The following is a 22,152-nucleotide window of genomic DNA, read 5'->3' on the forward strand; positions in this document are numbered from 1 at the left end:
TAAAAGAACAATTTTTATAAAGCAAAACCAATTCACCCTCCCTCTTGGTTGAGAAACTTGGCTAATCTTTTTCTATATTTTCCTACGATTTCTATGTTTATTGTTTAGGTTCTAGTTTTTGTTTGTTTGGGGTTTTTGCTCTATGTTTTTATCCTAGGTTGCTTTCTGGTCTTTAACCCATTTTAATGTTATTTGATTAAACTTCAAAATATGAAATTGTTTGTTCATATAGACGATTTTGTCTTTAACACCATGTTATAATATTATAATATAGCAAATTGAAAAGCATTAATTATGAGTTTAAACTTCAGAACGTTGAAATGCAACGTTTGTATTTTAATGCCAACGTTCAAATTTCTTTAAAGCATTGCAACAGTTTTCAATCCAACGTTCAGGTTTTTATTAAATCAATTATGATTTTTAATTTTTTCATTTAAATTGATTCTTTTCTGGCTCTATAAATAGAGAGCATTTCTCTCCTTCCAAGACATACCAAAAATCATTCTTTCTCATTCTTCTTTTCTTTAAGTTTATTCTCTAGCTCTTTTCTCTCTTCCAAAATTATTCTGGGTTTGTTTCTATACTCTTTAAGAGTTCCTTGCTAGTTTTGAGATCCTCAAAAATATTCTGAGAAGTTCTTGTTGTATCCTGGGGGACTTGCGCACACCGCGGATAAGTCCTTAAGGACAGTGACTCTACACGCCTCAGGAAATTTTGTTCGTGATTCTGTCAGCTTTTTACAACAATCTTAAGGACTTATGGCTGACGTTAACAAGCCTTCGGAGAACCAAACCAATAGCATGCCTTCAGAGAACCAAACCATTGTTCCCGGAACCCAGACGGTCTTCGCAAAATCACTTCCGGACGTGTCTAAAATTGAAATTTTCTCTGGACAGAACTTCCGACACTGGCAAGAACGCGTTTCCACCCTTTTAGACATGTATGGAGTTGCTGATGCCCTTTCATCTCCGAAGCCCGACTCTACTATTCCTTCAAACTCAAAACTAGTTGAAGAGTGGACTTACGCAAACAAGGTATGCCGACACACTCTGTTTAGTGCACTTTCTAATGATTTGTTCGATGTGTATTGTTCCTACAAGGAAGCAAAGGACACTTGGGACTCGTTGATTCTCAAATACACTGCCGAAGATGTCGTCAGACAAAGGTTTGTCATTGGAAACTACTATCGTTGGGAGATGATTGAAGACAAAGACATAAAAACCCAAATCAATGAATACCACAAGTTGCTCGAAGATATCAAAGCGGAGAACGTTCTTCTACCAGATGAATTTGTCTCACAGCTTCTGATTGAGAAATTGCCGCCTTCCTGGACTGATTACAAGCAACAACTGAAACATAGACACAAGCAAATGTCACTCTCAGAGCTGATCACTCACATAATCGTTGAAGATACCAACAGGAAAGAATGTGCTACTGCAAGGGCCAAAGCTTTGTCTGCAAAAGCAAACGTGGTAGACAACAGACCTGCTCTAAAAAGGTACGAACATAAACCTGATCACAATAAGAAAAATTATTTTCGAAAGTCTCGTCCCAACGGATCTAACCCCACCTTTAAGAAGAAAGGAAATTGCTTCGTATGTGGGAAGTCGGGCCATCATGCACCGCAGTGCAGGCGTAGAGCAAGAAACGACAATCCTCCTAGGGCCAATATAGTCGAAGGAGATGATATTGTTGTTGCGGTCGTTTCTCAAGTAAATTTGATGACCAATGTGAGCAAGTGGGTGGTAGACTCTGGTGCTACCAGGCATATCTGTGCAAACAGAAGTGCCTTTACCTCTTACACTAGTGTAGGGGATGGAGAAGAACATGTATACCTCGGTGATTCCAGGACCACTCCTGTTCTGGGAAAAGGGAAAGTTTTTCTCAAACTCACATCTGGAAAGACTCTGGCCTTGAGTGATGTGCTACATGTGCCATCAATCAGAGTTAATTTAATCTCTGTGGCATTACTGGGAAAAGTGGGGGTTAAAGTGTCATTTGAGTCTGACAAGATCATTATGACAAAAAATAATGTTTCTGTGGGGAAGGGATATTGTGATCAAGGTCTCTTTGTACTTAACATTTCTGGAAATATTAATGAATCGTCTTCTTATGCTTATATTGTTGACTCGTATGATTTATGGCATGCTAGATTAGGACATTTGAATTCTTCCTATGTTTTGAAATTACAACAATTAGGATTGATTAATATGCATGATAAACAAAGTACTAAATGTGATATATATGTAGAATCTAAGTTAACAAAGAAAACATGTTTTTCTATAGAACGTCAAACTGAACTATTAGGGTTAATTCATACTGATCTAGCTGATATGAAACAAACGATGTCTAGAGGAGGTAAAAATTATTTTGTGACCTTTATAGATGATTATTCTAGGTACACAAAAGTTTACTTAATCAAACATAAAGATGAAGTCTTTGATGTGTTTTTAACCTATAAAGCAGAAGTAGAAAATCAGTTGAATAAGAAAATTAAGAGGATTAGATCAGATAGAGGTGGTGAGTATGTTTTGTTTAATGACTATTGTGTTAAAGAAGGGATTATCCATGAAGTGACCCCACCATATTCACCCAAGTCTAATGGAGTAGCTGAGAGAAAAAATAGAACCCTTAAGGAAATGATGAATGCTATGCTTGTTAGTTCTGGTGCACCTGATAACCTTTGGGGAGAAGCCTTGCTTACTGCATGTTTTTTACAAAATAGGATACCCCATAAGAAAACCGGTAAAACTCCTTATGAGTTGTGGAAAGGTTACCAACCTAACCTTAAATACTTAAGAGTGTGGGGGTGCCTAGCTAAGGTAAAGTTACCTGATCCTAAGAAAAGAAAAATAGGCTCTAAAACCGTTGATTGCATGTTCTTAGGCTATGTTGAACATAGTGTTGCCTATAGGTTTCTAGTTGTTAAAAGTAACATACTTGAGATAAATTCTATAATGGAGACGAAAAATGCTGAATTTTTTGAACATGTGTTTCCCTTAAAGGTTAGTGAGATGTCTCAACCTGTTGATGATAATGATAATAATAATAATAATAATAGTGATACCATGAATGAGGATTTAAGAAGAAGTAAAAGACAGAGAAAGGAAACTTCCTTTGGAGACGACTTTTATACTTATCTTGTTGATAGTGATCCAACTAGCTTTGTAGAAGCTACTAGTTCTCCTGATGCAAAACAGTGGAATAAGGCCATTAGGACTGAAATTGAACCAATTCAGAAAAACAATACTTGGACTTTAGTTGATTTGCCTAAAGGAGCAAAACCTATAGGTTGTAAATGGATCTTTAAGAAAAAGTATCATCCTGATGGATCCATAGAGAAATATAAGGCAAGATTAGTAGCAAAAGGATTTACTCAAAAACCCAACATAGATTACTTTGATACTTTTGCTCCTGTGACTAGGATTTCCTCTATTCGGGTGTTATTAGCTTTAGCAGCTATCCATAAACTAGTGATACATCAGATGGATGTTAAAACTGCCTTTCTGAATGGTGATTTAGAGGAGGAAATTTATATGACTCAACCTGAAGGGTGTGTTGTACCTGGTCAAGAGGATAAAGTTTGTAAACTCCTAAAATCTTTGTATGGGTTGAAACAAGCACCAAAACAGTGGCATGAAAAACTTGATAATATATTGCTTTGTGATGGTTTTTCACCTAATGATGTTAATAAATGTGTGTACTCTAAATCTGAAAATGGTGATAGTGTCATTATATGCTTGTATGTGGATGACATGTTAATATTTGGTACATGCAATGAAATTGTTACTAGAACTAAATTGTTTCTAGGATCAAAATTTGAAATGAAAGACATGGGTGAAGCCAATGTGATTTTAGGTATTAGAATCATAAGGAAGNGAGATAGTATATTACTATCTCAAGAACAATATATTGAAAAACTTCTTAAGAAGTTTGGGTTTTATGACTTAAAACCAGTGAGTACCCCTTATGATGCTAATTCTAATTTAATGAAAAATAGAGGACAATTGTTATCTCAGCCTCAGTATGCCCAGATAATTGGGAGCTTACTGCACTTGATGAGCTTTTCTAGACCTGATATTGCTTATGCAGTAGGTAGACTAAGTAGGCACACTCAATGTCCAAATCAAGAACATTGGGATGCACTTGCTAGGCTTATGAGATACTTAAGAGGTTCAATGGATTATGCCATTGAATATAGTGGATTTCGCGTTGTACTAGAAGGGTATAGTGATGCTAACTGGATCTCTGATTCAGATGAGACAAAATCCACTAGTGGTTATGTATTCACACTTGGGGGTGGTGCGATTACATGGAGATCAGCCAGGCAAACTATTATTGCAAGATCAACAATGGAATCTGAGTTTGTTACTCTCGAGATGGCTGGTAATCAGGCTGAGTGGTTGAAAAACTTCTTAGCGAACATTCCTCTAGGAATGAAACCAACCCCGTCAGTATCAATACACTGTGATTGCCAATCGGCAATAGCTATAGCTAAAAACAAGAATTATAATACAATTGAGACACAATTTGGTGAAGCAGTTGCTAAAGAGTGAAGCTATTTCCATTGATTATGTGAAGTCAGAACGGAATCTAGCGGATCCTCTGACAAAACCCCTAGGAAGACAAATGATATTAGAAACATCGAGGGGAATGGGACTTAAGCCACTTGCAAACAAACAAGTGATGGTAATCCAACCTTTGTGATTGGAGATCCCATGAATAAGGTTCATATGGGTAAAAACAAGTCACTTGTTAGTTCTGATAGCACTAAATTGATTTTAATCAATTATGCCCTTTCCTATGGTGTGTGTGAAAGTGCTAGAAACTGCATTATTGAGAGGTTAAACTTTGTCATTAAAATTCTATGTGGGAATTTTATTTAAACAAAGTTTTAATGATTTTCATATCCCTTATGGGTGGTGTATGATTTGCAGCATACACTTGATGAAATCACCTATATGAGTGTCAAGTGGGGCCGCTTGCATGAGATCTTGGCATGATCTATAAAGCACTCATGAATACCGGGCACGCGCATGGCCTAGTAAGCGCAACACAGCGATAACAGCAAGGATTGTGGGGGTGTCTTGTGATTGATAAACCTCTAGCACACGTCAAGTGTCTTTGGTTCATATAGCTTGTTATACCAACTACATTGTGTGTTAAGTTTCTCAATCTAAGACTGGTTCATATAGCTTGCTACACCAGCTCTGATGCATTACATCCTATGAAACCCAGAATAAAAGTTTCTTATCTTTTCTTTCAACTTTTGCAATATGTGGGGGATTGTTATAATATTATAATATTGCAAAATTGAAAAGCATTAATTGTGAGTTTAAACTTCAGAACGTTGAAATGCAACGTTTGTATTTTAATGCCAACGTTCAAATTTCTTTAAAGCATTGCAACGGTTTTCAATCCAACGTTCAGGTTTTTATTAAATCAATTATGATTTTTAATTTTTTCATTTAAATTGATTCTTTTTTGGCTCTATAAATAGAGAGCATTTATCTCATTCCAAGACACACCAAAAATCATTCTTTCTCATTCTTCTTTTCTTTGAGTTTATTCTTTAGCTCTTTTCTCTCTTCCAAAATTATTTTGGGTTTGTTTCTATACTCTTTTAAGAGTTTCTTGCTAGTTCTGAGATCCTCAGAAATATTCTGAGAAGTTCCTGTTGTATCTTGGGGGACTTGCGCACACCGCAGATAAGTCCTTAAGGACAGTGACTCTACACGCCTCAGGAAATTTTGTTCGTGATTTTGTCAGCTTTTTACAACACACCATACACGTATTTATTGAAATTGTTTACACAATTTCAATAATCTTGAATGATCTCTTTTGTATTCAAAGTGTGACCCTATCTCATTCAAGAAGATTCACTTTTGTACCCTACCTCACCCACCTATAGCCTCCCCTATAGGCCCACCTGTAGACTCCCCTATAGACATACTCGTGTCATTCTTCTTTTGGCTTTAGACTTGTTACCTTATCACACAAGGGGGAACATTTATCCCCCACCAAAGAAGATTCAACACTCGAACACCATTCTCTTTTCTACAACTATTTGCCAAAGAGAACACCACTCTCTTTTCAATAACCAATGCCAAAGAGAGTCACCTCGTTTTCAACAATCAATGCCAAAAGGAATATTCCTCTTTTTCAACAACCAATGTCAAAGCAAACGTCTATCCACAAATAGTCTTAGGATTTATTAGGTACAACAAGTAGACTAATCTCCCGTACCTCATGCTTATTAACCACACATACTCTTGTGCATTCCATCTTTCACTCATGCTCCATCACCAATTCAAAAGTCAAACCTAACCCTAAACATAACCATTAATCTCATTATATTGTCATTAGTTAAAATTTTAGAGGTGTAAAAAGAATATATTGGAGGTGTAGAAAGAAACACTATTGATGAAATAAATACAATTTCTCCTGATACCTCCGTAAATTCACCTATTTCCTATATATAAAGGAAACTTTATTTGTTATTGTAAAGTTTGAAATTTAAAAATAACTTTCAAATTGTCTAATTTATAATTTTTTTTTAATTCTCTTTTAAATTGTAAGAGTTACTTCTTTTCTTCAAATTATACAATCGAAAATTTTTCAGATTATATAATCTAAAAACGTTTTCTATTGTGTAATTCAATTTTTTGTTTATATGTAAGTGCAGAAAATTTTTATAGAGATAAGAGAAGAAGTAAAAAAAATAAAATGATAGCATCTACCATTAATTTATCCAAATAAAATTCGCAGCTTTCCCAAATACATAATCATTAGTTAGGCTTATTCCAGCACAACTCAGGTTTTTCTTGTATATATCAGTGGAAGGATTGTAACCCTAAATTCTCTCGTATTTGTTAATTATAAGAAAGAAAAAGGAAAAAGTGGGTATTATAAGAAAAGGATAAAACGGGTAAAATTTGGAATGTAGGAGGAAAATGTATAGGTGGAGAAAGCAATTGCCAGAGCTGACTCCAATACATACCGAGGCAAAAGCGTGGTCCTTTCACAGTGAAAAAAATATTCAACTTCCAGAAATAATAAATTGGGCTTGAACCCAGTATGATTAATGGCCCAAAAAAGGGCCCAAGAACCTCTTTGTCAGGAGGGCCTTAAAAGAACCTCAATTGAAAATGCAGAGTAATAATATTTGGAAAATATTGAAACACAATTTTGGTGCAACATATTTTTCGCAATATCAACACCAAATGAAAAACGATATTCTACATCACATGGTGAATATTTACCACTAATACAGTATGAAATGTAATTAATCAAAGAAAAATCAGTGAAGTGAAGAGAGACCAAAATCTCTTAAATTGATCTCAGCATTTTGAATATTCTTTTACTCTCAATGAAGACATTCTCTAATTAATATTTTCAAAATTCTTTTTTTTTCTTAAAATAAAATATTTACAATTTTTTAAAGCAAAATATTTTGTGTCCGGTTAGTCTTTTGATAGGATTTACTGAAAATATATAACACTAATAATAAATAAGTTTAATCCACATAAAAAATCAATATCATCTTAAATACAAAACCTAGATCTATAGTCTACAAAATTGTAATCACAGGCTTATATAGCAAAGTTGGATGGCACTAGCTAAGTGAGTCGTACACTCTCCATCTACAATTACAAATTGAGTAATTAAGTGAAAGACAATTAATATAATAATATAATAATATAATAATAAAGCAATTTGATAGGTAGGTTTTATTTAAGTTTGTTGGGCATAGGCAAGTATAGATTGTGTAGGGTCTAAAAGTTTGATTATAGAATAAATAAAATGTGGAAGTAGTGGAGTGGTAGCTAGAAAGGCAAGTTGGTAGATATAAATAAAAAATAAATAAATAAAATAGATGCATTTATTCTTTATCCTAATCTTCACATGTCAATTACTATACAATATTCATTAAGTCAGAATCACGAGACCTTTAAAGGCTCGACAGAATTTTCTTTTCTTTCTCTTCTCCACAAAATATTGATAAGGATCAATAAGAATAGTGTGATATAAGCTTTACACTCAAACATGGGTTTTATATTACTATAAATTTTTTCACCATGATAAAATTACATTAATAGATAAATTTTAAAAAATTATAAGGGTAAATATGCTTTTAAAATCTTAACTTCCAATAAAAATTGGAATTAGTTCTATTTTAATTTTTGGATTAATTTAATTTTTTATTTTTAAAATTGCATAAATTTGGTCTTTTTAACTAAATTTTGTTAAAATTTATTTGAGTTTTTAAATGCGTTTTTTAACTAATATTAAAGAAAAAAATATGTCAAATATTGTAAACAACTAAAATGCTATCATGAAATACGTTTGAAACGTCAAATAAATTTAACAAAATTTGATTAAAGTAACTAAATCCACACATTTCTAAAATTGGACTAAATTTGACCAAAGTTTCAAAGATGGACTAATTCCAATTTTTACTGTTAAGGGATAAAAAGATATTTAACTCAAATTATAATAATAAGTAAAGTTGTATTTAGAATACATTGTTTAAATAAAAGAGAAGATATGTTTGTATAAAACGGGATGACAATGAGGGTTAGGCTATATGAAAGTCATGTGGGCCTATAAAAAAAAGTGTGGGACATATTGGTATTTAGCTTCTTAGGCATAACTCATAGGCTACACATGCCAATGATAGGTTAGCTCACATTTACCCGCATGGTCACATTGACTTAAATTTTCAAAATTCATCATCACCAACACTAACGTCATGTCTTTTTTCTAAGCAACTCCTATTTGTGTTTATTCTTCAGTTCATCCAAAAGTAGTTCACTCATTCACTTCTAGTCCATGCAGAAGTAGCTTCCTCGTTCCCATATCTTTTGTCGTTTAATTCAAGTTCAAAATCATTTCTATTTTCAATAGGCATGTACTTAAAAATTATAAATTATGTAATTATGAATATTTCTTATTATTTTAAGAAATTGACTTATAGAAATTATAATTTCTACTAATTTACTCAAATAAAAATAAAGTTATCAAAATTCTTATGCAGGTCATAGGCCAATCTGCAAACCCGTGGACCAAACGTTATGCAAAGTGGACCAGAGAAATTAAGGTGCATTTATGGCTCTCCTGGGTCTCTTTTTATAGGGCTTGATTGAACTTGGACTCTGAATATTCTGTTGATAAGATCTTTTTTCTTATATCTTCCAAATAATTAAAAGATTTAGATAATTATAAAAATATTTAGAAGATCTTTTTGGTTGATATTTCTATATTTAATTAATTATTTTTAAGATATCAACTAAATTGTCTTCTACATTCCATTTACACCCTTCTTAATTTTCCAAAATTGCAGTGAAGCCCAAAAATTTCCTATATTTACACTTTAGCCCTTTCTCTCTTTTTCAAAATTGCAATTCAAACTTTAATTCCAACTGCATCAAAAAAACATTAGACTATCCAAAATAATTTATGCAACTAAAAAACACATTTTAAACCTCTTTAATTCCTAAACTCAATAAAGTCAACCCTTACATATTTTATTCAAATAAATCATTTAAGCACAATTATTCCACTAAAATTTTGAAATTAAATCTAAAATGTGAGCATAAACTCATTAAACTTCTTGTATCATTGTGTCGATGCGTGTTTCAATCCATATAGGCTTTTATGAAGCTTGCATACAAGATTCGCCTTGCCTTTTGCTTTAAAACCTTCTGGTTCTGCCATAAAATACCTTATTTCTCTACAATCCCTCACATATTTCAAAAGGTAAGAGATAGAAAGAAAGAAAGATCATAAGAAAAAAAACCTTGGTCTGATATTATATGTAATAAATCAAAGTTGGTACAACAAGTTATATGAATCAGTCCTATATTTAGAAACTTAACATAAAACGTATTTGGTATAACAAGTTATATGAACCAATACACTTAATGTGTGTGTTAGTGGTTTATCGGTCATAATATACCTCCACAATTCTTGTATTATCAATATGTTGCGCTTACTAGACCATACATGTATCTGGTATTCATGAATGCTCTAAAAGTTTCTCCAAGATCTCATGCAAGTGGCCCCACTCGACACTTATATAGTTTATTTCATCAACCATATGTTGCAAATCATACACCACTCGTAAGGGATACAAAAATCATTAAAAACGTTGATTAAAGTTAAAATTCTTACACCATATAAAATTTTAATTATAAAGTTTAACCTTTGAATAATGCAATATTTACATTTTTCACACCCAAACACGCCATAGAATTGGAAAAAACTGATTGAAAATCAATTTTTGTTTTAAAAGAACTAACAAGTGACTTGTTTTCACCTATATGAACCTTATTAATGGGATCACCAAACACAAAGGTCGGGTTACCATCACTTGTTTGTTTGCAAGTGACTTAGGTATCATTCCCCTCAATTTTCTAAAATCATGTTTCTTCCTAGAGGGTGTGTTAGAGGATTTTTTAGATTTTATTATGACTTCCCATACTCAATAAAAATCGTTTCACTCTTTAGTAGTTGCTACACCAAATTACGTCTCAATTGTATATGTTTATTCTTTCCATTTTATTTTTTTTTCACAATAGCTATTGTCGATTGGCAATCGCGATGTATTGACATAGATGAGGTTGGTTTCATTTCTAGTAAAAGTTTGTTAGAGAGTTTTTCAACCACTTAGCTTTATTATTAGCCATTTCAAGAGAAACAAACTTTGACTTAGTTGTTAATCATGCAATAATTATTCGCCTTACTGATCTTAATGTAATTGCATCCTTATGTGTAGATACATAGCCATTAGAAAATTTTTCTCTCATCTAAATTATAAGTCTAGTTAGAATCAATGTACCTTTCTAGTATAATAGGTAATCTAGTATATTCAATGACTTAATTCATTTAACCTTTTAAGTATCTCATAAGCCTCGCAAGTGCATCACAATGTTCCTGATCAAGACATTAAGTGTATTTACTCATTCTACCTCTACACAAGTAATGTTTGGTCTAGAAAAACTCATTCAGTGTAGTAAGCTTCCAATTATCTAAACATACCAAGGTTGAAAAATATATTCACCTTTATATTTCTTTAATTTAGAATTAGGATCATAAGGAGCAGTCACTGATTTGAAGTCATAATATTCAAACTTCCTAAGAAGTTTCTCAATGTATTAATCCGGGGATAGTAATATGTTATTTCCTTTCCTTATGATTGTAATGGAGGGATATTTTCTATTCTGGGTCAAGCCCTCATGGATTTGTTTTTGGTACCGCTCCAAAAGGCCTCTAACAATTGATATCAAAGCTGATGGTTCGTCTTGGTGACTGCCTCAAACAAATACAATAGTCCCTGTATTGAAAGTCTTCCTAACAAAGGGTTCCGGGTAAGTGCGTCATGTTAAGATGAATGGCGGTACGAAGAGGTACTCATTGTTGGGAATACTTCCATTGGAGCGGGAGTATACCAATGTGGAAGGCACTTACCCTTGAAGAGGAGGATTGTTAGGATACAAACAAAATCCCACATTGGATAAAACAAGGGATGGAAATGAGTTTATATACACATAAGATACCTCAATTGGTTAGAGGCCTTTTGGAGTGGTACCAAAAATAAATCCATGAGGATTTGACCCAAAGCGAATAATATCTTAGTAGTGTGAAGATTATGTGTGTTATCCCTCCCTACAATAGGCATTAGAGCCAATGGTTCAAGTCTGGTGACCGGACTCAAACGAGTATCTCCCTCCATGGTAGGGTAAAGCCTTGGCAGGCAGCCGGTGGCAGACAACCAAATGAATCATGGGAGATTGAGAACAAGAGATGCTCAATGGTGTGACCATGGGTCTACAGACCATGGTGTACTCGAGGATAAAAAAGACTTTTGTTGTAAGGGAGGTGGAGAACCATAGTACTTTGTTTGAGGGGAGAATTGTTAGGATATAAACAAAGTCTCACATTGGATAAAATAAGAAATGGACATGAATTTATATACACATAAGATACCTTCATTGGTTAGAAGCCTTTTGGAGTGGTACCACAAACAAATATGTGACGGCTTGACCTAGAGCAGACAATATCTTACTAGTGTGGAGATTTATGTGTGTTGTCCGTCCCTACAGTACCCACAATTTCCAGGGAGAGTCACCCATTTTTCAAAAACGTACCCACCATTTCCATGCATGGGGCCCTCCATTTTGTTGTCAAACATTAGCATTGTTTTTTCGTTTTCGCAAGTTTTATCAAGGGTGTTTAGGTTTTTGAAGCCATTTGAACCTATAAATAGGTGCTCTAATGCTCCTCTAAAAGACACAAATGTTCTCATCTTCTTTCTTTTCTCTTATATCCTAGGTTTTCTATTCTCTTAAAATTATTTCTTCCTACTTTTGAGTTACACAAAAAATTCAAGAACTTCTTGTTGCATTTTGGGAGACTTGCACAATACACTTTGAATAAGTTTTTAAGAATAATGATCATTTACGCATTAGGAAATCCATCTAGTATGTGTTCTCATAGCAATTTGTAACACTTATATACTATAAATTGACATACTATCTCTAGTCGTTGCAAGACTTTTAACATACTCCTTTCAAACTGAGGCATATACTTTAATTCTATCTAGTATGTGTTCTCATTAGCAATTTGTAACACTTATATACTATAAATTGACATTACCTTTAGTCATTGTAAAACTTTTAACATACTCCTTTCAAACTGAGACATATACTTTAATTCAAAAAATAATCAAAGTCTTATTTATTATACACAAGCTCAAAAACAAAATAATTCAAGTTATGTTTATCTTACACAATTTTAATTAAAGAACTAATTAAACTAAATATTTATGAAGAAATATTATTAAATAAACTTTTAAACGACTCAAATATTATATACAAAATTGATTTTATATGTAAAATGATAAATATATCATATCTCTAAATTCTATTAGATCTCCAACATTAGTTGTTTTTTTTTTCAATCAATAATGTCATGACCCACCCACCATGTGTTTTTTCTTTAAATTCTTCTCATGTTAAAACTTTTTCTTTTTTGTTTTTGGAAAAAGAATTGCTCATTCTTGATTTCAACGAGGTTAGCCTTTCAAGTTCACTTGTCTTGAATTTCACCTTTTTTTTTTCTCGATTCCCATCTCCTAATTTTTTATATTTACATTTGATGACTTGTTAAGTGTTGATCACATTTCACTCTAAGAATAGCAAAAGCGTGGATCTCAATTTCAATTTGAAACACCGTTTACGATAGGAAAAATCCTATTTTGTATATAAAATATTAGGAGATGAATCCAACAAAAGATGAAAGCCGATGCAATTTGGCATTAAGCAAATAAATTCGAATTCCTTGAGCAGTTCAAACCTATGATACGTACAATGAATGCTCCAAAAAATGGCATATAAAAGATAGTGCTTTTCGTTTTCCTTTGAGTTTGATAGAATAAAGGAATTTAGGAGAAAAGTAAGATGTGAAGGGAATCCCTCAGAAGTTGCATACTTTTATCCTTCCACAACACAACCACGCATGCTTCTCGAATATAAAATTCACATATTTTAACAACTTGCTATACTTGAATAAAACATATCTTCTCGCTTTTTACAACTTATAAGTTCATTTTTGGATGGTAGCAAGAAAAACTTCTAGTGCTAAGTGTAACATCCTACTCAAAATTTATAGTTAAATATTTCATATAAAATAAATTTAATTTTTGAAAAATACTTAAATAAAAGTATATTTTTCTTTTAATTAATGAATATAAATAGTTGACTATCTTATAAGAAAATTAATTTATAATTATAACATCTAGATATTTGCAATATAAATAATATATTATATATAATTGTAACATCCTCAAGTTTTTTATTTAAATATGTTTCTATAAATAAATTGAAAAAATTATGAAAAAAGGTTTTATAAAAAATTAAAAGATGATTTTGAAGTTCTTACTAGTTCTTATTCCCAAGTTATTTCGGTAAAATTGTAATCACAATCAAGTAAACTATTAGATTAGACTGCATTTTTTTTATAGAGAATTATTGAAATATAGTTTTTTTTGGGATTTATAATTGAAAGTTTATGCTAACAAAGATCATTTTTGGATTTTAGTGTAAAGGTTAGGTCTCTACATACGGTAAAGTTTTGAGTTATCTTCTTAGAAATTTTATTACCACTTTGATAACTATTAGATTAAAATGAAATTTTATCCCAAATTCATAAAACATAGTATTTCATTTTGATCATATGGATTTCCATTTATATGTCTATGATTAAAGAAAAAAAATTGTAGTTTGAACTAGTGTCACTTATTTCATGTTTCAAATTTCTTCAATAACAATTCAATTTCAGTATTGTTAATGGTTAGATTAAACTCAAATTTTGACAACATGTTTTTAAGATAATATTCCAGAATACATTTAATTATTTACTTATCTTTATTATTTCAATTTATTTTATTTAGTGGGATGTTCATCATCTCATTTGCATTTAAATTTATTTTAATATTTATTTTTTTAATAGATGTGTTATTAACCTTATTTTTTATTTATTTGTCCTTATTATTGATATTTATTTTATTTTATTAAGCGAGGAGTCTAAAATTTCACTTTCATTTAAATTTATTTTGTATTTATTTTATTTAAGTGAGGTACTCTTAACCATATTTTTATTTATTTATCTCTATTATTATAACTAATTTTATTTAGGGAGGTGTTAATAACATCATTCCATCTCACTTTTACATGTGAAGTACTTGATCACAAAATGAAAATTGTTCATCCATAAAATAAATTAGGAACAGAACTAGTATATTGGCTACAAAAGTGGGAAACCTTTGAAATCGATGCATGACTTTTAAGCTCATTCCCTACAGTCGTCCTTCATAAGGATAAGACGTAACAACAATGTGTACTATGTTCATGGTAATAATAATTTTAACATGAAAAGAAAAATTTTAGTTTTAGTTTTAAGAATTAGAAAAGCATAGTTTAGAAGTCCTAAATCTTTTAGATAAAAGAGGTAACTGCTTTGAAATTGAAGTGTGTTGTGTGATTGAGAAATACGTGAAATTATCATATTGATATTGTTGGTTGAATTGTATGAATATGGTTATTTCTATTGAAAAACGACCATATTATAAAGATTATTGGATAAATTGGTATAGGGTGTTTCGGTGTAAAGTCACCCTAACTTTACTAAATTTTCGTATTCATATAGAGAACGAGATTTAGGCGATGAGAGTTGAATGAGGTTTCCAATCTGTAGGATCAATACAAAATAGTACTATGACTAAAAAGATGGAAGGGAACTATAACCTTGTTATGGTGGTTTTTGTGATAAGGTTGTGGTTTTGGGATAAGGGGAAATATTGTTGTTGATGATGAATCTATTGTATTAAAAATTTAAGACATGTACAAGACTTTACAAGAACATCAACACCATATGTTACGTCTCTAAATCTAAAATCTTATAGGTTTATTTGTGTATAATGTTAAAGGATGAGTTGAATGATTAATATTTTAGTTTAAACTAAAAACTTGATTGATATGATACAAATTGTTTAAATTAAGTTGATGATTCAATGTTAATTTTTAACCATTGCATTTTGTGGTTATGGTTTCCACCTACCATGATCATATATGTATGTTTATATATATGGGAGTAGACATTTTGTAGGTGGTAGCGAAGATCCACAATGAGCTTGTGATGTTATAAATAGGAATGGACGCATATATACATTTATGTACTCATGTATTCGATAGTGCCTCCTTGTTAATAAGAAATGTTTATATTTAAAATAAATATTTGAAAATTTTAGAGGATTGTGAATATATAGTATATAAATTTACATTTTTGTATTAAATGTTATTATTTAGTAATTGCCTAATTTGGATCGATACATTAATGGTATCATAATAGTTCATCCATAGTGTGACAGGGTTATGGATTTGTTGTGTTTCGATCATGTTTGTTGTATGTTAATTTTAGTGATATTTTTCTAAAAGTTCAAAGAAATTAATCTTAAGATTGATTTGCAAGCGTTGTTTATTCATCATAAGACAAGATTTATTTTTACTTTTCTAACAAAGTAATACGAGGAGAAATTTATGAAGTTCCTCATTATTCTTTAACATTTTCTACCATATTTCATGTCCCAAGTCGAAATCCAAATTGGGTTGTTACTTCGTTTACCAATCATAAACTCAAATTATTCATCTTGAACTTGATTATCGTAATCACTAAAGGCAATGTTATAAATTCCTATAATTTTTCTTGCTATATCATCAATAATTAATCCAAGCCAAACACATTTTTTCATTATAAAGTTCATCCAAAATCACACATTATGGGCACGATTTCAAATTTCCATAATTTTTTTTGCCTCTTCTAATTATGACAAAATTGAGCTTATCTTGTGCCATAAGGACAACCCTTAATTTTCAACTTAAAACAAATCCTTAATTGACTCACATTACCTTACTTAAGTTCTTTGAAAGATCCTCAAAAATTTTAATCATGTGGATAAAATAATACTTAAATAATATAAAATAAAAACTTCTTAATAAATTATCGGACCGAAGAATTATTAATTTTTTAATATATATATATATATATATATATATATATATATATTTGTGCGTGTGTATTTTGAGAAATAGTAATTGAACGCATTCAAAGCGTTTAATCTTGTTACTGTTGTTGCTTACTATTGTTGTTCTACGAAGAGTTGACAACAACATATGTTGTTCCTAATTAACAAGACAACCTTTTAGTGTTCTAAACTATTTAGGATGATCCTTAGGTAAGATCGGAAGTTGAAGACCAAACTGAAAGGTTGGAAATTCTTCAATTGTTGAGACTGGAGTTTTGCCTTTGTTTTTATTTACCACTACATAAGTTAAAAAATAGAGTTAGACAATTGTATCATTAATAGATTGTTTGCTTTAAGGTTCTTGTTCAATCTAGGTTTGATTATTAGTTTCATCTCTCAAATTGCCCGTCAGATGAAGAGGAAAAAGAATTAGGGTTTTATTGTCACTAACATCGTCATCAATTTGTTCAAAGGGTAATGAAAGTTGTGTAATGATCTCAAGTTTCTTCATTTTGTTTTTATCATATTCTGTTATTTTGGAATTAGTAAAATACATTTATTCCATGACCGATACCATAAACATTGAGTTTAGATTAATATTTGTCCGATAGTTAGAGTCCTCAATCCTTGATTACTAAGGTTTTTTAACAAATATATTTGTTCTTTGGTAGGTTTCCACAGTTTCATTATCATGGCTTTGGCTTGTAAGGTGAGGTTTGCACTCACTTATATATTATAAATTGGTTTTATCTATAGTGGGTGGAACAACAAACAACAAATATCGTTAAGATAGGCTCTAACCATAACTCTGATACCATGTTAAAAAGTGAACTTTAAACCTAACTCAATCTCACAAGACCAGCTGGTATGGTGAGGTTTGCACCCACTTAAATATTATAAATTGGTCTTATCTTTAGTGGATGTGAGACTTCCAACAACAATGCTCATAGATCTTGAAGTTTTTGAAGAACACAAAGTGTCACACGACGTGGTCAAGCACTTATTTTCAATGCAAAATTTTCATTGTTTCAATAATTCAAGTCATTACTATCAGTTACTATCTAAATAGTATAGGTAAAGAGAATATATATATATATATATATATATATATATAAAATAAAAATTGAGGACAAAATTTCTAAAAGGATGAAGGAATTGTAACATCCTCTATTTTCATATCAGTTATTAATCATATTTAAATTCTATAGTTAAATATTTAATATAAAAAAAATTATTTTTGAAGAATACTTGAATAAAAATATACTCTTCTTAACTTCATTCTTATTTATTTATCTTTATTATTAGAACTAATTTTATTCGATGAGGTTTTAATAACAACATTCTATTTCACTTTTACATGTGAAGTACTTAAACACAAAATGATTTTTTTTTATTCATAAAATAAATTAAAAGAAGAATTAGAATATTAGCTCAAAAAGTGAGGAACATTCGAAACTGATGCAAGACTTTTAAGTATGTTCTCTACAATCGCCCTTTGGAGGGATAAAACTCAACAACGTCGCATACTAAGTTTATGATGATAATAATTTTAACTCAAAAATAAAAATTTTAGTTGTAGTTTTAAGAATCAGAAGGGCACATAGTTTAGAAATTCTAAATCTGTTAGATAAAACTGGTAACTACTTTGAAATTGAAGTGTGTTGTTGATTGAGAAGCACCTGAAATTATTGTATTAATGTTTGTTGGATAAATTGTATGAATATGGTTATTTCTATGAAGGAATGACAATATTATAAAATGTAGTGTATACATTGGTATAGGGTGTTTCGACGTAAAGTCATCTTAACTCTAGTAAATTTACATACTCACATAGAGAATGAGGTTTAAGTTGTAAGAGTTAAACGAGGTTCCTATTTGGTGGCATCAGTACAAAATAATATTGTGACTTGGAAGGAAACTAATCTTGTCATAGTAATTTTTGTGATAAGAATGTTGGTTTTAGGATAACGAAAAATATTGATGTTTGGTACAAGACTTTATAAGAACATCAATACTATATATATATATATATATATATAAGAATTTATATCTATGAAGGTTGAGAGGATTTTTAAAAGATGTTAGGTGTTGTTATACTATTAAGATGTGTTCTTTTGATTAACAAATAACCAAAATAAGTCATAGTCAAGTGGAGAAGAATCTTTATTTTATAACTGAATATGTAAGAATTAGAATTTGAACTAATTTTCTAAGAATAAATGAAAATTTAGTAAGTGAGGGGTTAAAACTAGTAGGGTTTCCATATCTTGATTAAAGTATGATTCTCTCCAACCAAATTTTGTTGGAAAAATGAAAGAATATAAAACCAAGATTCAGTTATGGGTTAGAAGGATAGAGAATGAAATTCTAAATTATAAGATTCTAATTCTATTCCATCGTTTTACAGCTCACACATGCTTGATGCCAACAAGCAAGCCACGTGTGCACCATTTCAGGAAGATAATAACTTCCCAACTTATTAAATTTGAGAGTGACACTAACTCATAAAATATCCTTCTCGGAAAAGGAAAACTCCACCATCTCCAACCAATTCCCCAAATTCTATCATCATCATTAACAAAAACATTTACCATAATACGTTTTTACATTATTTAACATAAAATACTAAGATAAAATAGTATTAAAAGTAGAAATTATTTTATTCTTTAAAAAAGCAATAAATAAATAATAATAATGTCGGATAAATATAAAAAATTTAAATATGTCAAAAAAATATTTCAACTATTACTCACCGTAATAAAAATAAGAGTTAAATATGTTTTCTAGTCTCTATACTTTGGGGCGATTTTGGTTTTAGTCCCTCTTTCAAACTAAGATACAATTTAGTCTTCAACTTTAAAAAACTCTGGTTTTAGTTCTTTTTACCAAATTTTTTAACTTTATTTGTTAACACTGTTTGACACATTTTTGCTTCAATGTTAACTAAGAAACGCATTTGAAACAACAAATAAAGTTAAAAAAAATTGGTAAAAAAGACTAAAACCAGAGTTTTCTAAAGTTGAAGGACTAAATTGTACCTTAATTTGAAAGAGGGAATAAAACCAAAATCATCCCAAAAGATTAAAAACATATTTAATCCTAAAAATAAATCTCTATAATATTATTCACATAATTTAAATGTGTTAAACTTTATTTCCTAACTTGCAGCTTTTTGGGTAATATAAACTATATTTTTAAGAATTACAATTTACATGGCTAGAAAAGTTGGTAGTGGCGTGGTTGCATTATTATCGTATGATAAGAGGGAACTATCTATTATTCGTTGGGCAATTGGGCCCACACCACCATCCAGCGAATCCCCTGCTAAATGGGCCATGGGCGGCTATTGGGTCAACCTCATTCTCCCTTCTCTTCTCTTCTCTTCTCTTCTTTTCATTTATTCTCCTCCACTCCAAAATTCACTCTCTCTCTCTCTCTCCCTTTTTTATTATTTTCATTTAATTCAACAATTTTTTCAAAAATATAATTCAACTTATTATAATAAATAGCTTTTTAAAAATAGTTAATTCAAACATTACTTGATAATCCATATTTAGTTTTGGTAACCCACTTAAGGAATATCACATGTCATGCTTCCTAAGATATTTAGTTATAGATATTTTGCCACACACTTGAATTTTGTCACCATTGCAATCAACCGACATAAGCGTTATATAAGATATATTCATGAGTCTACTTATATTAAAACTATTTACTGAGTGATGAATTTTTAAGTTTTCAAAGAATAAATTTATCTGATTTAATAGTGTTATAACATTTATTTTTGTTATCGTTTCCACGTTAAATTTTATACTTTTTATGATTATTTTAAAAAGTCAAAGATGAATCATTAGTCTCAATAAAGATGGTAAACTAAACTGATGTTGAATTTTAAATTCTAATTGCTTCGAATAAAATTTTAATTTGGTGGATCAAGTACGCCTGGTTTAACTAAAAAAATAAACTCATCATTCCTTATATAAAAATAGCATGCAGGCTAAGCTTTTGGTGGAATACTTAATGAAAAGGTTTTCTAATAAATAAACGATGTGCCCAAAAATACACTTTTATTTATATAAATCCAAAATTTATAGTATAGTTATATGCTAATATTTTATGTATTTATATTCTAATTTATTATAAAATAGATTATGTTATTGAATTTGTCATCCAAAATTATGTGAATAATGATATTAAGAATAGTATAAAATGTTCTACATACAAAGGATTTTAGGTTTTTTTTTTTATTTTTTTTCTTGACGACATAAAGAGCACATAATATTATCTTTATACAAATGAAACCATAACTCACTTTGCAACTTTATAAGTTACATTTCACATTTTAATAATTTCATTTTGGCTCTCTCATTTTCTGGTATTTATACAATAATTTTTTTATGACAATTATGCTCTTATTCATAAATTAAATACTAATAGACCATTCTATAACTTTAATTACCTAAATAATGTCTCTAACACATTTAAATGATATATGTGATCCAAAAATACTAATAATCTTTCACTGGTCAAATATATATATCCTTACAAATGTGCGAGACTTTATGAATCCAAATATTTACATCTATTATTTCCAGCAATACATAAAATCAAAGTAGTTTTCAATATATTAACTATATGCTCATCAATGATTACTAATATTAGCATAATCAAAAAACACATACTTACCACTAAATGTGTAACATGAAAATTTCACATGAAGGTAGTCTATATATGTTTATTTTCTATTGGTTTTACTTTATCTTATATCATTCAACAATAGTATTATACAAAGGATAATAATCGAATATCAAACTTTATATATGATAATAAAAAAATATCCAAATACAAAAGTGTGTATATATAATACCAATTATAGAACGTAAAAGAGATAAATGACTAACTCTCACTAAACTAAAAACTCCTTAAATTGTTAAACATCGATATGAATAGCATGTTCATGAAAGACCTTGGTTGAAGACCCTTGTAGGAGGATCCACTATCATGGAGGGTGTCCATATGTGTTCTATGGAAATATGTCCACTTTGTACCCTTTCATTGAAAACTAGGAACTTGATGTCAATGTGTTCTAACATGGTCGAACTCCTACTATCGTTGGAATATAATTATTGATTTGTTGTCACAGTACAAATTTAGTGGTCTTTCAATTTCTTCCACAATTTGTAGCCTAATGACAAATTTCTTTAGCCAAATCCCATTATTAGATGTCTTGTGAAATTCTACAAATTTTGTAGTCATGGTAGATGAAGCGGTAAGAGTTTGCACAGAACTATGCTAAGAAACGACATCACCAACCAACACAAGACATATCTTGAAAAGGATCTCATACTATATTTGCATTCAACAAAATCAAAGTTAGAATATCCAATGTCTCCAACTGCTTTGACCTCTTAAATATATGCCTAGAATCCCAAATATATATGTTATTCCAAGTTTCTTTTTGGACACCAATTGAGACTAAATTTGTCCCCCTTAGCAACTGGAGTATCCTCTAACTTACATTCCTACATGTCAAATCTTTTAAGTACTTTTTAGACATTACTCTTTTATGA

General features: G+C 30.5%; 1 protein-coding gene across 1 annotated transcript; it reads left to right on the forward strand.

The window, feature by feature from the left end:
* The first annotated feature begins 758 nt into the window (after positions 1–758).
* Positions 759–1,843, forward strand: LOC106780099. Its single transcript, XM_014668342.1, has 2 exons — positions 759–1,712; positions 1,808–1,843. The coding sequence occupies exons 1-2, from the start codon at positions 759–761 to the stop codon at positions 1,841–1,843; spliced, it is 990 nt and encodes a 329-aa protein (XP_014523828.1).
* The last annotated feature ends 20,309 nt before the right edge of the window (positions 1,844–22,152 follow it).

This window comes from Vigna radiata, unplaced genomic scaffold, assembly GCF_000741045.1.
Source record: "Vigna radiata var. radiata cultivar VC1973A unplaced genomic scaffold, Vradiata_ver6 scaffold_146, whole genome shotgun sequence".
NCBI classification, from domain to species: domain Eukaryota; kingdom Viridiplantae; phylum Streptophyta; class Magnoliopsida; order Fabales; family Fabaceae; genus Vigna; species Vigna radiata.